This window comes from Protobothrops mucrosquamatus, unplaced genomic scaffold (assembly GCF_001527695.2).
Source record: "Protobothrops mucrosquamatus isolate PMUCROS unplaced genomic scaffold, P.Mucros_1.0 scaffold153, whole genome shotgun sequence".
NCBI lineage: Eukaryota > Metazoa > Chordata > Lepidosauria > Squamata > Viperidae > Protobothrops > Protobothrops mucrosquamatus.
In genome coordinates this window covers 81,316-96,281 of record NW_015386517.1, presented here as the reverse complement: position 1 = coordinate 96,281, position 14,966 = coordinate 81,316, and the positions used below count along the sequence as shown (strand labels likewise).

General features: G+C 36.9%; 1 protein-coding gene across 1 annotated transcript in view; it reads right to left on the bottom strand.

Moving 5' to 3' along the window:
* The window catches only part of SYNE2 (spectrin repeat containing nuclear envelope protein 2), a 211,399-nt gene extending 200,813 nt beyond the window's left edge, over positions 1 to 10,586 (bottom strand). The window contains exon 1 of the mRNA XM_015813323.1: positions 10,455 to 10,586. Coding sequence (XP_015668809.1) covers positions 10,455 to 10,533 — 79 coding nt within the window. The 5' untranslated portion in view covers positions 10,534 to 10,586. The remainder of the gene's footprint in view (positions 1 to 10,454) is intronic.
* Positions 10,587 to 14,966: the final 4,380 nt, after the last annotated feature.

Below are 14,966 nucleotides of genomic sequence, written 5' to 3'. Positions count from 1 at the left end.
TAGAAATATCCAAAATAGTTAAATAAAACCTGAGTCTGGAGAGCAGAGAAACAACACGCCTTGTCTGGGTATAGACTAAGTCAGAACTGGGCATGTGCGGCCAGGCAGGAGGCGTGGCTATCTCAGACTTAGTCTTATTGGGTACAAGGGACTTCAGGAAACCCAATCAAGTGGATTATCCATCCCTCATGCTGGAGAAGGGGGAAAAATGGTGGACAGCCTTGCTTAGCGACCCCCGTGAAATGGTCGATCGACCCCAAATGGGGTCGCGACCCATAGGTTGAGAACCGATGGTGTAACTGAAGATAAAGCAAACAAATTTCAAGGATGACAGGGCAGGAGGCAAGCCTAGGAGGTCTTGCTGGCTTGCTTTAATGATAGGTTCAGGTCACGTTAGAAATAAGGGAGGGGGGTTGTATTCATACTATCAGTGCCAAAACAATTATTTCACTGCTGAGAGGCCCTCTGCAAAAGAGATGAGTGGTTTAGAAAGATAGATAGACAGACAGACAGACAGACAGACAGACAGACAGACAGACAGACAGACAGACAGACAGACAAAGATTAATGCAGTATATTCAGGTAAATGAGGGCAGAATTCAGGTAAATGAGGACAGATATGATATTGTTGCCATTACGGAAACTTGGTGGGATGAAACCCACAAATGGAACACACAGCTAGAGGGATTTAAATTATTTAAAAGAAATAGACCAAATAAAAGAGGAGGCAGAGTTGCTCTCTATGTAAGAAATAACTACATCTCTACAGAAATAGAGCACGACAATGATGAAAACTGTCTTGAATGCATTTGGGTCAATATAAAAGGGGGAAATGACATTGCCGCCATAGGATCAAGGAAATAAAAATTGGATCACCTTTTCTTACACAGAGGAACAGATATTTTCTGACCTGCTTGAGGAATCAACATCAAAACAAGAGATAGAGGGTGATCCATTTAAAATGGGAGCAGCCATCTTGGCTACTATTATGGCTATCTTTTAAGTTGACAGCTCCCTTTTTGTTGGGTTTTCTGATTTTTAGAGCAGTGGCCCCAGACCTTTTCGGCCCCAGTGACTGGTTCTGTGGGGGGGGGGGAATTTCCATGGACTTTGAGGGGCATGGTTTTGTGTGCTACCTAGGAAAGTTTGTATTTCCACATGTGTGTCCATACTTTGCTTTGGCTATGACTTCATGCCAACTGTTTTATTCACTTGTGATCCCAGCTAAAATATCTGTACATACAAATGTGCAGGGGACTAGGGAATGCTTTTTCAACAGTCACATACAGCCTTCCAGGAGATGTGGCTGCTTTAACACTTTGAGGAGGACTACTTGGTTAATGTCACTGTACTTTGCCCAAAGCTGCTTTTAAATGCTTTGCACAGTTCGAGGTTCTTTTGTTCTACATGAAACCTTTTAGATAGGGCACTAGACTGAAGATGTGTATCATCATTTAGAAAGCACATTAACACATAGGCACGGCTCAATCATCCTGCTAGGTTATACGTTGCTTGACTAATATAGGTGCACATATTTTTTTAAAAGCCTCAATTGAGTGGGTTGGCTGATCACAATAAACCAAAAAAACATTATTTACAAACTACCGTGTTTAAGTTCTCATGACATGCTAAGTGAAAACCAAACAAACCACATTACAGCTTAGCACCATTTGGAAGTCCAGCCTATATACAGTGTAAAAGTGATACCATTTTTTCATGCTATCTTCTATGTTGGTATTAATAAATTTTATTGTATTATTTACTGATTGACTTTACAATACATGTATCTGACTCCAATCTGAAGAGATTGAGTAGTTTACAATTATCAGAAAACAAAAAAAAACCCTTTAAATCAAAATCAGAAATCTGTTTTTATTACTGTTAAAATATATTTCATTGCAGGTTACTCATAGTCCTATTGTTTGAAAGACAAAGAAATTAGCAAGGGTATCTAGGGAAGCCGGGCATTTCACAACCCCATTATGCAAATGAATTAAATTAGGCATTGTATGCATTTTGTGCAATGACATCTTGATATATATCTTGCCATTAGAGTTTCTATCAGGCACCTATGAAATTAAAAAAAAAAGCAAGTAAAAGCATAGTGCAAAGCATTTTAGTCAGAAGTCAGTTCAGTGGCATTTCTTTCTGAATGCATGCAATGCAATCTTTTGTATATGTGTTCAAAACTAATCCAACTGATATTAACAGACCTTGGGCCCAGTAACTTTAAACATGTTGGCTGGGGAATTCTGGGAGTTGAAGTCCATATATCTTAAAGTTTTTGAGGTTGAGAAACATTGGCTAGACAAGTGTACATAAGGTCTTTCAGCCTCTATCAATCAAACTGTTCACAATTCAATGAAGTCTGTGGCAGCCAAAAGACCGTATAGTCTGCCACTAATACTCTGCAGGCAGTAATTATCTATCTAGGGTACCCAATGGCATTTCACTCCCCATTGCAGCTGCTTCCACACTCCACAGTTCCCCCTCATTTATTTTCAACATGAGGCTATTCTTTTTCCATACCAGACAACTCCAGGATGTAATAATTTTGCAAAAGCTCTCATTCTTCTACCGTGTGGTTCATTAAAACAGGCTTTTCACATTTAAAGGAATGATGAATGGACTCTTTGTGTCAGAGGATTTTAATAAGACTGTAGATTATCTTGGATTTATCTTGCTCCAGTTGCTTGCTTAGAGTAACTGACTGGCCTACAGTACATTTTACTCAAGATATTGGATTAGAAATGGGGCATTTCCTTTTTTAAAGTACTACAGATGCAAGGTTATCTTTTTTCTAAAGTTAAATAACTACTGATCATTCACATCAGAGGAAAGTAACATTACATCGCAGTATTTTGCGAGAAAACTCCCCAGATCGCCAGTAACTTTTGTTAATGTCTAGATCAGGGGTAGGCAACCTTGGCTCTTTTATGACTCGTGGACTTCAACTCCCAGAATTCCTGAGCCAGTTGCCTACCCCTGGTCTAAAGGGATTGTAACCCATTGCATCCAAACTGTCTTCCCCATTTGGATGCTCCCCAGATGCATGAAAGTCAATCCCCAGAATTCTCAGCAGAGATCAAACTAGCAGAGAATTGGGGGGGGCTGAGGTTTATATATCTGGAGAGTGTTCAAGTTTTAATATCCAAGTCTACTGGAACACTGGTGTAAGTCATATGCCAATGCCCTTGTTTTCACTGCTAAAAATCATCCATTATTAGAAGTCTGCCATTCTTTGCTTTTGCTTTGGTAGCTTTATTCTAATCTGACTATCTTATTTATTTATTAAATTTATTGGCCACCCATCTTACCACAGGGTAATAACTAACATGAACATGTTGCTACAATTTTCTGTGTATATTTCCTTCCCCATCTTTAATTTATCAATATATTTAAATATATTAAATTGCAGGTGAAAAAAAAAGGGTTACCTTTATAACTGCCTTCTCCTGTGATATAATATGGGAAGGGCTCAACACATCTGCCAGGCACCAAGCCGGAGAAGACTTCTATAGAACATTGCTAACCACAAGTTGATTTCTATTCTGCCAAATGCCACTGACAAATCAACAGGATTAATTTCAAAGTCTATCTACCTGGGACTACAAAATGGATAGGTGTAAGGAGAACCAGCTGACTGACCAAAGGAGCAGTTTCTCATATTTTAATTTACCTGTCCACCACATCTGCTATATGTACTCATTTTTAGTTTGTTGCCAACTTTCCTGCACATTCTCGTTAACAAGAAACCTTTGGTTTAATTCTCAATTAAAATAAATCTCGTATGTACATGTGTTTGTTCATATTCATACACTATCAGATTTTTCTCTTTCTCTTAAGAGCCGTGGTGGTGCAGTGATTAGAATGCAGTATTGTAGGCTAACACACTGCTCACTCCAGGAATTCGATTCTGAGTTGCTCAAGGTTGACTCAGTCTTCCATCCTTCCGAGGTCAGTAAAATGAGAACCCAGACTATTGGGGGCAATATGCTAACATTGTAAACTGCTTAGAGAGGGCTGTAAAGTATTATGAAGTGGTATATAAGTCTAAGTGCTATTGATATTGCTATTTCTCACTGCTCACCCAAAATTTGCCCAACCCCCAATCAAAAGATAGTGTTGGTGCTGCAAGAATGAAAGCTTTAGAATCACATATCCTAGGCCAGGGGTAGACAACCTTGGCTCTTTTATGACTCGTGGACTTCAACTCCCAGAATTCCTGAGCCAGCCACGCTGAGGGGAAAGGGAGAGGTTTCCCAGTTGAGCTATGCTGGCTCAGGAATTCTGGGAGTTGAAGTCCACGAGTCATAAAAGAGCCAAGGTTGCCTATCCCTGCCCTAGACTATTTATTGCACAAGATAATAATTGAGCAAGCTACACTGAATATGTGAATAACTCAATATCAATGGGATACAGATAAAGATCCCCATTGTGCTTTTAAATAGGGGATGGATCTTACTCAATACTGAAGAATTATTTGAAACTCCAAGAACATTAAATGATCATGGACAGAGATTTTAAAGCAGATATACAAAAAGGGCAATCTGTGCATATATTTCATTAAAAATAAAATGCAACTGTAAGTTGAGTATATGGAATTTAGGTTCAGTCTAGCTTTCCCAGTACTGTCCACTATAACTAAAATGAACTATGAGATTTGCAGAGGTTATATATAATAAATTCCGAATTAAGATGGTTCTTTGAAGACACTACTCTATCATCTATTCCAAGGATCCTTTAATATGTCAAAGCTGGGAATTGAATGTGGAGCCTTTGCATAAATTAAAACTTTTCCTGACAAGAAGACAACTACTGACGTTATTATGGCATCTTTAGTTTAACCCAAGGCTGGGAAAAGCTGCTATAACCCAACTTCTAACCTATTATCTATTATATGAAAATTTACAAAATATCTTTCAGGAACTGACTCAATGGAAATATTATATTTCCAAGGACATGGTGATGTAATTAAGTCACAAGATAAACTGTGACAAATAAGTCTAATTTTTAGAAAACACAGCCCTTTCCTTATAAATAAAGGACAAAGCTGCAACTTTTTTCTAGGTTATGTTTCAATGTTTTCATTAGCTCTTCTCTGATAGAAGGTATGAGTGTGGCCTATTCAATTAAACAAGTACCTGCTTTAACAACTGATTTGTCCAAATGTCCATTGAATCAGGTCCTGAGCATGAGAATTAAATAGGTTAAGAGAGGGAATTATGCTTTGGCAGATGGTCTGCAAATTGGATCAGCATGGAAAGTAAATTCTGCACAGACTTGTTCATTGGGAGTTCACACCCACCTCTTCCTTCTCTCCCAGATGCACACCTCATTCCCTTTCCTGGTACAAGCTTAGTATCCATAGGAACGGGGGGGGCAGAACAGGTGTGATGGAGGGAAGATCAGTAATTACAATCTTTGTCACCAAATCTCTGAAGAGTTCTTCTTTCTGTCCATAGGTCTAATAGATGCTAAGCAAAATTAATTTGCTTTCAGGTAAATTCATGTAAGCAGCACTGCTAATAAACAGCATCATCCAGCTTCAACAATAGACAATGAACTTCTAATCAACATTGCATCATAAAACATTGTCTACCTTCAGTCTGTCTGCTGCATATTACTAACTTTGGCTGGTGTACACTGGTAACCATACACTGAGATTACAGTGAGTAATATGTTTTGTTTTGGAGCTGCAATTGATGCAGAATACAATTACTTGTTTGCTGAGTAGGGGATCAGTTATAGAGATGTTACTGCTGTCTTCAAGCAACTGCATTAGTGACCAATTAATTCCCAAACTATGTTCAAAGTTCTTCTTTGGGCTTATAAAGTATAAAACATCTCGGAGTAGGCTATCTTCCAGACTGTTTTGTCCATTACAGAACTGGATGATCTATAAGCTCATGAGAAGAGATCTTATTGTGTGTGCTGTGATTGGCAATGTTCTCATCCGGTTACTGATAGGGAACCTCTCTCTGATGTTACCTGCTGTCTGGAATGCTCTTTCCCCTGAAATTCATAAGAACTTAGTATATAGGTCGTCCTTGACTTATGACAACTGAGCCAAAAATTTCTGTTGCTAAGTGAGACATTTGTTAAGTGAATTTTGCCCCATTTTACGACCTTGCTTGCCACAGTTAAGTGAATGACTGCAGTTGCTAAGTTAGTGACACAGTTGTTGAATGAATCTAACTTTCCCATTGACTTTGCTCATCAGAAGTTCGCAAAAGTTCACAAAATGACCCCAGGACACTGCAACCGTCATAAATATGAACCAGTCGCTGAATTTTGACCACATGACCATGGGAATGCTGCAACGGTCATAAGTGTGAAATACTGTCATAAGTCATTTTTTTCAGTGCCATTGTAACTTTGAATGGTCACTAAATGAACTGTTGTAAGTCAAGGACTACCTCTAATGCCTTTCAGATATTTATTGAAGATTTACCTTTCCACTCAGGCCTTCCTTGTGGGAATGCTATGGATGAATGTTCCTACTTTTCTATTCATTTTTTAAGTACAGTACTGCAATATTGTTGCCTTAACATTTTTTTATATTTGAAGGTCACTCTAAATGATTACACAAGAAGCAGCATAAAATGAAATTGTTCCTTGTCCATAAAGTATCTGCGCAGGTGGCACAACATCAGAAACATTAATTTATTCCTTCACACCCTGCAAACAAGAGTATGCAACTACAAACTATAACACTGGGCGCTATCTAACAAAATGAAATTCAATGGTGAAAAAAGCAAGGTTCTACATTTAGGCAAGAAAAACCAAATGCACAGGTATAGTATAAGGGGTACCTTGCTCAATAGTAGTAACTGTAGTAACTGTAGTAACTAGAAAGAGTACAGAGTACAGAGAAGAGCAACAAAGATGATTAGAGGACTGGAGGCTAAAGCATACAGTATAAGGAATGGTTGCTGGAATTGGGTATGTCTAGTTTAATGAAGAGAAGGACGAGGGGGGACATGATAGCAGTGTTCCAATATCTCAGGGGCTGCCACAAAGAAGAGGGAGTCAAGCTATTTTCCAAAGCACCTGAAGGCAGGACAAGAAGCAANTATTATTATTATTATTATTATTATTATTATTATTATTATTATTATTATTATTATTATTATTATTATTATTATTATTGTCAGTTCGCAGAACAGATTCACAAATGTGTTCCGGGTGAATTAAGAAGATACCTGGGGCATCCAAGGAGGAAGCAAGCACTTCATTAGTCCCACTGCACAAATGGATATCCATACCCATAATGTTAGGTGTAGCCTGGCTTTCTTTCCCCATTGATGCCTCTGGATTTTCATATATCAGTAAGCTGTTGGCATCCATATTTAAGCTCTCTGTCTCTAGGAAGGATATACAGACTAAGGAAAAGCAGATTAAATCACACCATCTGTCTTTCAGGTAATATTTCTCTCAATTCAGTGTGGTTGCACAATAACTCAATCAAATGGAAAATGCCATGAGTCATCACAGAATTTGTTGACTGTTTCTTCATCCTTGGCATTTATGATTTTTTTTTTAAGGAGAAGGGTGTGGTAGTAGACACACCTAAACTGATTTCCCTTTCTAACGAAAAATATTAAACAGTGGTGCTACTGCACCATAGCAAATTACTTCAATAGCACTTAGATTTATATACTATTCCACATACTATTCCATAGTCTTTGAGCAGTTTACAAATGTCAGCATATTGTCCTAATTTTAGTGACTTCAGAAGAATGGAAGGCTGAGTTAAACTTGAGCCGGTCAGGATTAAACTCCTGGCAGTGGGCAGAGTCAGCCTGTCAGCCTCCCTAAGGGAAACATAAAGCCTATGCATTTCTACTCATGAAAACCAGCTAGGAAAATCACTACCAACAGAATTCCTAATTGATAAATTATACAGCTCCTTCACATTTTTGCAATGAAGTGGGATATTCATAACTAGGGCTAAAGTTTTTCTTTGAATTGTACTTTCCTTCTCTTTCCAAGAAGACAGATAATGTGAAGATATATACCAAAAAAACTTGATTTATTAAATCACTTCAAGTAGACTTGTGCTTATCCACTTTCCTAGCCAATCACAATTCCAGGAAAGTGACTAAACAAGGTGTTTTTGCTCTGTTACTCTTTCTTCATTGTTAGCATGTAGATACAGGCTTGTAACTTGCCTAAGAGCCAAGAGCAACTAGAATTCCATGCAGGTGAGCAAGCAAGCTGTCAAATATTTTATAGACTGCCCTATCCCTCCTTTGCAATTACTAGCATGAAATTTTAAATTCCTAGTTTCTGAACTAATAACAAACAAGCTCAGAAGAGTAAATTTTTGCAGGCTTATTTATATATACTAGATTCACATTGTTTTATCCATAGTTTATCAATCAAGCCACAATTGGTTATCTTAATATGTCATATAAACCTCATGTCATATAAACCATCAAGTGGTTTTCATACCACTGCACTGCTTCACATAATACAGTAAATTGGAAAAAATGATTTGCCATGTTGAGTGATTTAAGTGATATTTCTGTCAATCTGTTCAAAATATCTTGCTTATCTCGTTATTTTAGCCCAGGGTATTGTGCAAGTCCAGTTTCTGTTGGCAATTCAGATATAGAATGAATTCGGTAAACCAAAATTAATCACAGAATACAGCTAACAAATATAATCATTATCTTGCACTGATCACATATGTTTTGGTTATGAATTCAATTAATTGTAGTTAATTCACTAGATCATCTTTAAGCAAACCATATTTAGGCATCATGTATGAAGATAGCCATGACCTGTTATAAATTTGTCCACATATTAAATCCATGATTTTGGCAGCAGGAATGAAAGTTGTGATTTGATTAAAGCAGTAGCCAACATGCATCTCATATTCTTAAAGTTAAGAGGGTACTGATTTACAATAGAGTAGACCATTCATCTGTATAGCATAGCATTCTCTGCAATGTTTGCAAAAGTTCCCCAGGTTTATGGTCAGGGGTCTTTTTCAGCCCTAGATGACAGGAACTTGACTGGTGACATTCTGTCATCAGTATGTATGCTTTACTAAACTATAGCTCAGTAGGCTACAATGCCGGTGAATGCCTACTGAGCATTCAGAAATAAACAAACATCCCATTTTCCAATCTGCTTTTTCATATTAAGTGAGCACCCTCACTCTATACATTCAGCAAAGTACAAAACAGGTAAGTATTTGGGCTGAGGATTTCTGAATATCAAAAAAATTTCTTGACAAGTCTTCACAAGAGCAAGAGAATGAAAGCAAAATTATTTCTATCAAGGTTCTGCAAAACCTTTGAAAAGAACGCTTTACAAATTTTATTGAGCCAATGCATACTTTAGGCATGTCCTGTGGAAGGTTCCCATTTGACACACACACCGACACAGACCGGTTTGAATATATCAGAGACACCACTTCCAATGGACTGGAATTGGTTCACTTGTTTTAGGTTTCACCAATTTGATTTGAACATCATTCTTCTTCCAAAGACAAATTAGGTTTTTCAACTAATGAAATAGAACAATCAATACATTCTAAACAAGAGGAAACAATTGATACTAATGCTATTAAATGAAGGTTCAGAGCATAAATCCATACATTTACAATTTTGTGAAATTCATTCATAGAAATGAATGAATTTCAATGGAGATTCTATGTCTATGGAGATTCTCAGTCATCCAGGTCATAGTTGTCCCAAAGGTGCTTTTTCAAAAGGCAACTGGACTTTGTTTCTTCACTTGAAGATGTTTCATTTCTCATCTAAGAAGCTTCTTCAGTTGAACTAAAAAAGCTTCTTGGATCTTCAAGCAAGATATTTTGGTCTTCATGCAAAAAACAAGTCCATTGCCTTTTGAAAAAGCACCTTTGGTATAACTCAGGATTTATTAAACTATGCTCAGTTGTAAAATACCGTAATGGTTTGACTTGTATATAATGAATATAATTTTAAAGGCCTGTAGTTGCCTCATCCCCTAAAAGATTTGGGGATATCCCCTCACCAATCCAAACTGTAGTTTTTAATGTGGCAGAAGAATAAAAATACATGACTAGAGAATATTCAATTACATATTAACATTTCATTTCAATTCCAGATATATTAATTTTAATATTTGATCTCAGTTTACCCACTATTTTTGGAATAAAGTTCTTGGCATATCTTCAGAGACAAGTGGCTCTTAGCAAAGAATAAAATAATGTCTGTGTTGTGATCTCAAACCAAACACACAGCAATATAACTTAGCATGGCACCAGTATTCGGATGACAACATATTCTTTGCTGGAAGAATCCAGCTGATTATGAACAGAAGCAAGGCACCACGTTAGATTAATCTTATTCATTTTACTTTATTTCAAGTCTATCCTGTGATCTGAAATAATCTAATGAGGCCATGACCATAAACATAAAAAAATATATATATTATGGCATTTAAACAAAGCCTACCTTGCAATGAATAATGACGATCATCAATCTCGGTAGATGATTGTTCTTCAGATACCAATGAAGTTTTAAGAGGCTCCATGCTTTTATGACCAAGCAATTACTGTAAGCTCATTTCAGTGGCCAAACTGGAAGACGGAAACCTAAAAGAGAAACCAACATTAACAGCAGTCAACATGACTAGATTTCTTTTGTAAAACTGATGCTTTCTGAAAAAGCCTCTGGCCTTAGAAAAAGGCAACTCACTTGCTTCTGTCTGCTAAGAACAATGTTTGCTTAAATTATCTGGATCTGGAACTACTCCTTTCTGAATCATAAATTTATCAGTTAGCTTTCTAGGCTGTACTCCTATTGGCTCACCTCCATATTTGCAAAGGTCACAGCCAAAAACCGGAGATATATTTCTTGAAAAATAAAAAAAACATGAAGCATAGATTGGAAAGAGTGAAAAGTCAGACTGACAGTTTCCTGAGGTACTTTCAGTTATTGGGTCCAAGCTACTTTGAGAGAAGTTTCTTTTATTTCACCCTTAATTCACCCTTTTGCAAGATGGGATCCTTTTCTTTGCTCAGCAATTATTACAGCAGGTTGGATACAAAAGTAGCTAACCAGCAAAAGATTAAAAGGTAGCTATGAAAGTAAAGTTGCCTGACAGAAGAACAGTCTTTCTTGTCCTATCTGTATCTTAGCTACCACAGTGTACCCATGCACATTCCTTTTGCAACAGAGTTCATGTTTCAGCCCTGAACTTGGTAACTTGCCTAACATTTAAATGCTAACACTTTTTAATTAAAAAAAAAACATTTCGAGCTGCTATAGACAGTGCAAACTCATCTAAATGAAAGAAAAGTTCATGGACTTGCAATAGATCTCTGCTATCAGTTAGTGAAAGCTCTAAAAAAGAAACAAATTAATCTAAAAATCTAAACCAAAAAAAGAAACAAACAAAAAAGTGGGAGCAAGTATAGGAGCCAAACAAATCTGCCCTTCACTCACCACCAAAATGGCAATAAATTTACATTATTTGCTACTGAGGTATAATAGATATCTAGTCGATACAATTTTGTTTTGGATCAAAATTCCTCAGTCCTGAGAAAAAACACCTCTTCACTGCTATTTGTTTAAAACTTTAAAAACAAATCTCTCTAACACCTTACTTCATGATCTAATGGAAAAACAGAAAGGCAAGATGAATACATGGAGGGTAGATCTGTCAGCAGTAATTTGGTGCAGCAGAAGTGAAGTCTCTGGGATTCAGTTCACTCATAATAGTAAGCCAGAATAGGGTTTGTTTGGTTTATGGCTTAAAGTGTTATGCAAAGCCAGCCAATTATGGTTTATTTTTGTGCTATGAAAAGACAGAACTTAATACAATGTGCAAACTTAACCTAAATCTAGTCTACACTTTGTTCCAAAACTAAACATTGGGAGGAAACTGATAAATCTGGTGAAAAAAATTGTTCATAATTATTTTTTGTGATAGAATGGAAAGTCTCCATAATGAAACAACTTGCAACACAATAACTTGGGATTGTCCCTTTTGAAGAAGCAGAGCACGGAAGTTTGTTTGTTGGGCTGGATTAAATTGGATTGGATCAACAGGAGGCCAGTTCTCCATCCTCTAAATTACATTGTTTTACCTTATGTTTGTTTTAATATTATTGAAACACAGTAATTTCCACACAGTTAGGCATGTTCCATTTTATTCTCCAGAGAGTATTTATTTATGATCTCGCCAAGAATTCTGAATCATTTTATATCCTTATATGGCCAGAGCCTTTTATTATAAGCAAATAAATACTTCCAGCAATACACTATTAATTTATAACAGAGGTCAGATGAGAGAAAACTCCCTTGGAAAATATATAAGATTAGTACAGGCTTTGTGTAATTAGCTTTCAGTTTCCTTTTTAAGTTTGATTTTTTTAACATACTGGAGGAATCAGGGACATAAAATTACTGCAAGCAGTTCTTAGGCCCAAACAAGTTTTCTTATTCCATTATCACTCCTAAAACTGATCTATGTATGCAGCAAAGGCAGTTTCCTTGGTTTTTCTGGACTGTACCACTGTTCTCCAAAGCACCTGAAGGTAGGACAAGAAGCAATGGATGCAAACTAATCAAGGAGAAAAAATTCCTGACCGAACAATTAATCAGTGGAACGACTTGCCTCTAGAAGTTGTAAATGCTCCAACATTGGAAGTTTTAAAGAAGAGATTGGACAACCATTTGTCTGAAATGGAGTAAAGTTTCCTCCCTGAGCAGGGGGTTGGACTAGAAGACCTCCAAGGTCCCTTCCAACTCTGTTATTCTGTTATTATGTCCCTGAAGAAGGGAGAACTGAACATCTGAATGCTGAACCACTCACATACCAAAAGAGATTATTACAAAATCCTGCTTCTTGACACAATAATTGTCTACACTTTTAATGAAAACGAGTTATTTTAATGAAAATACATTTAAGCTCTTCATTGCATACCAGCTACATAATAGTAGAGTTCAGGGAAAACAGCACCATGTGATTCTGATAGTTGTATGTTGAAATTTATAGTAGTAGTAGTAGTAGTAGTAGTAGTAGTAGTAGGTAGTAGTAGTAGTAATAATAATAATAATAATAATAATAATAATAATAAAGTTGGAAGGGACTTTGGAGGTCATCTAGTCCAACCCCTTGCTTAGGCAGGAAACCCTATACCATTTCGGACAAATGGCTGTCCAGTCTCCTCTTAAAAACTTCCAGTGTTGGAGCATTCACTGCTTCTGGAGGCAGGTTGTTCCACTGGTTAATTGTTCTAACTGTCAGGAAGTTTCTCCTTAGTTCTAGGTTGCTTCTCTCCTGGATTAGTTTCCATCCGTTGCTTCTTGTCCTGCCTTCAGGAGCTTTGGAAAATAGCTTGACTCCCTCTTCTTTGTGGCAACCCCTGACATATTGGAATACTGCTATCATGTCCCCTCTCGTCCTTGATTTAATGGATAGTAAAAAAAATCATATGGTAAAGCCTAACTCCCCCCCTTAACAGAGATTATCCCTGAGAAGGAAAAATAAGTTTAGAAATCAAACATCAAAAGAGCAAGATGTTGATTCCCAAAAAGTGAGAGAGCCACATATTATATTATGTTTGGCTTGGAAGCCTGGCACCATTATATAAATAGAGCCACAGCTGAAATCTCATAGAGGAAAAAGAAAAGGCTCAACTTAGCTTGTCCTGAAAATAACACATTGAAAGATTTCCAAAGCAGAAAGTGAAAAATAGTAGTAATAATATTATGGTTATGGTTTGTTTGTTTGTTTGTTTCTCTGTCCTTCCATTCCAAACTGTTTTAAGTGATACATAAGGAAAAAAAGACAATACTTCAAAAACAATATTGGTACAAAGGGCACCAATTAACATTCCCCCCAACCCCCAACCAAGGCTGCTGAGTCTTGGTGGTGGGGGAATAGAAGCTTTACATATCTTAAAAATCCTTCACAGTGTAATGTCTGGAATATGCACAGACATGGTAAGTGAACAGATTGGATTCTCTAACTAAAGTCATCATGGACATGAAGGCTGTAGCTCAGTGGCATTCCACCTTGTTTGAGTCTCTAAATGCTAGTAGGCATTTTCAGATCTCAGCTGGAAGCCTTGAAAGGGTTATCTATCCATTCATACTAATTTAGAGGAATCGGGAAGTTTGAATCCATTAATGTGTTTTCTTCTTTCTTCCAGTTAAATGAAAAATTAAGTACAGGTAATCCTTGACTTACAACCACAATTGAGCCCAAAATTTCTGCTGCTAAGTGAGACATTTGTTACATGACTTTTGACCATTTTACAATCTTTCTTGGCACCGTTGTTAGGTGAATCACTGCAGTTGTTAAGTTAGTAGCATGGTTGTTAAGTGAATCTGGCTTCCCCCTTTGATTTTGCTGGTCAGAAGATCACAAGAGGTGACCCGAGGACTCTGCAACCGGCATAAATATGAATCAGTTGACAGGCGTCTGGATTTTGATCACATGATCTTGGGGATATTGCAATGGTCATAAGTGTGAAAAACAGTCATAAGCCTCTTTTTCAGTGCCGTTGTAATTTTGAACAGTCACTAAACAAACTGTTGTAAGGCAAGGACTACCTGCATTAATATTACAGGAAAAATAGAAAATAGTTTTGAAAATAATATATTGGCAAAACCTTCAAATCACCCAACACTTGAGGCAGGGCTTCTTTGACTGGATCAAACAAGTGTGTTTTCCAACTATGTGATATTGCACATCTATATACTATTTTAAAAAATCTTGTTTGTGTGTAACCTTTAACTGGACGAAACAGTCCATCGCAGGGTAACAATTATTAACCAAAATACTCAAATGGGCAAACTTACAGAATGTGTCCAAAATTTGGAACCATGTCTCCTATGGAATGAAATTTGGTATATTTTATAAAAATGTTATAAAATTTTATGTGAGGCTCAAGCACAGCAAAATTTTATGTGAGACAACACAGCAAAATCCAATCGAGTTCATTTGCTTATACC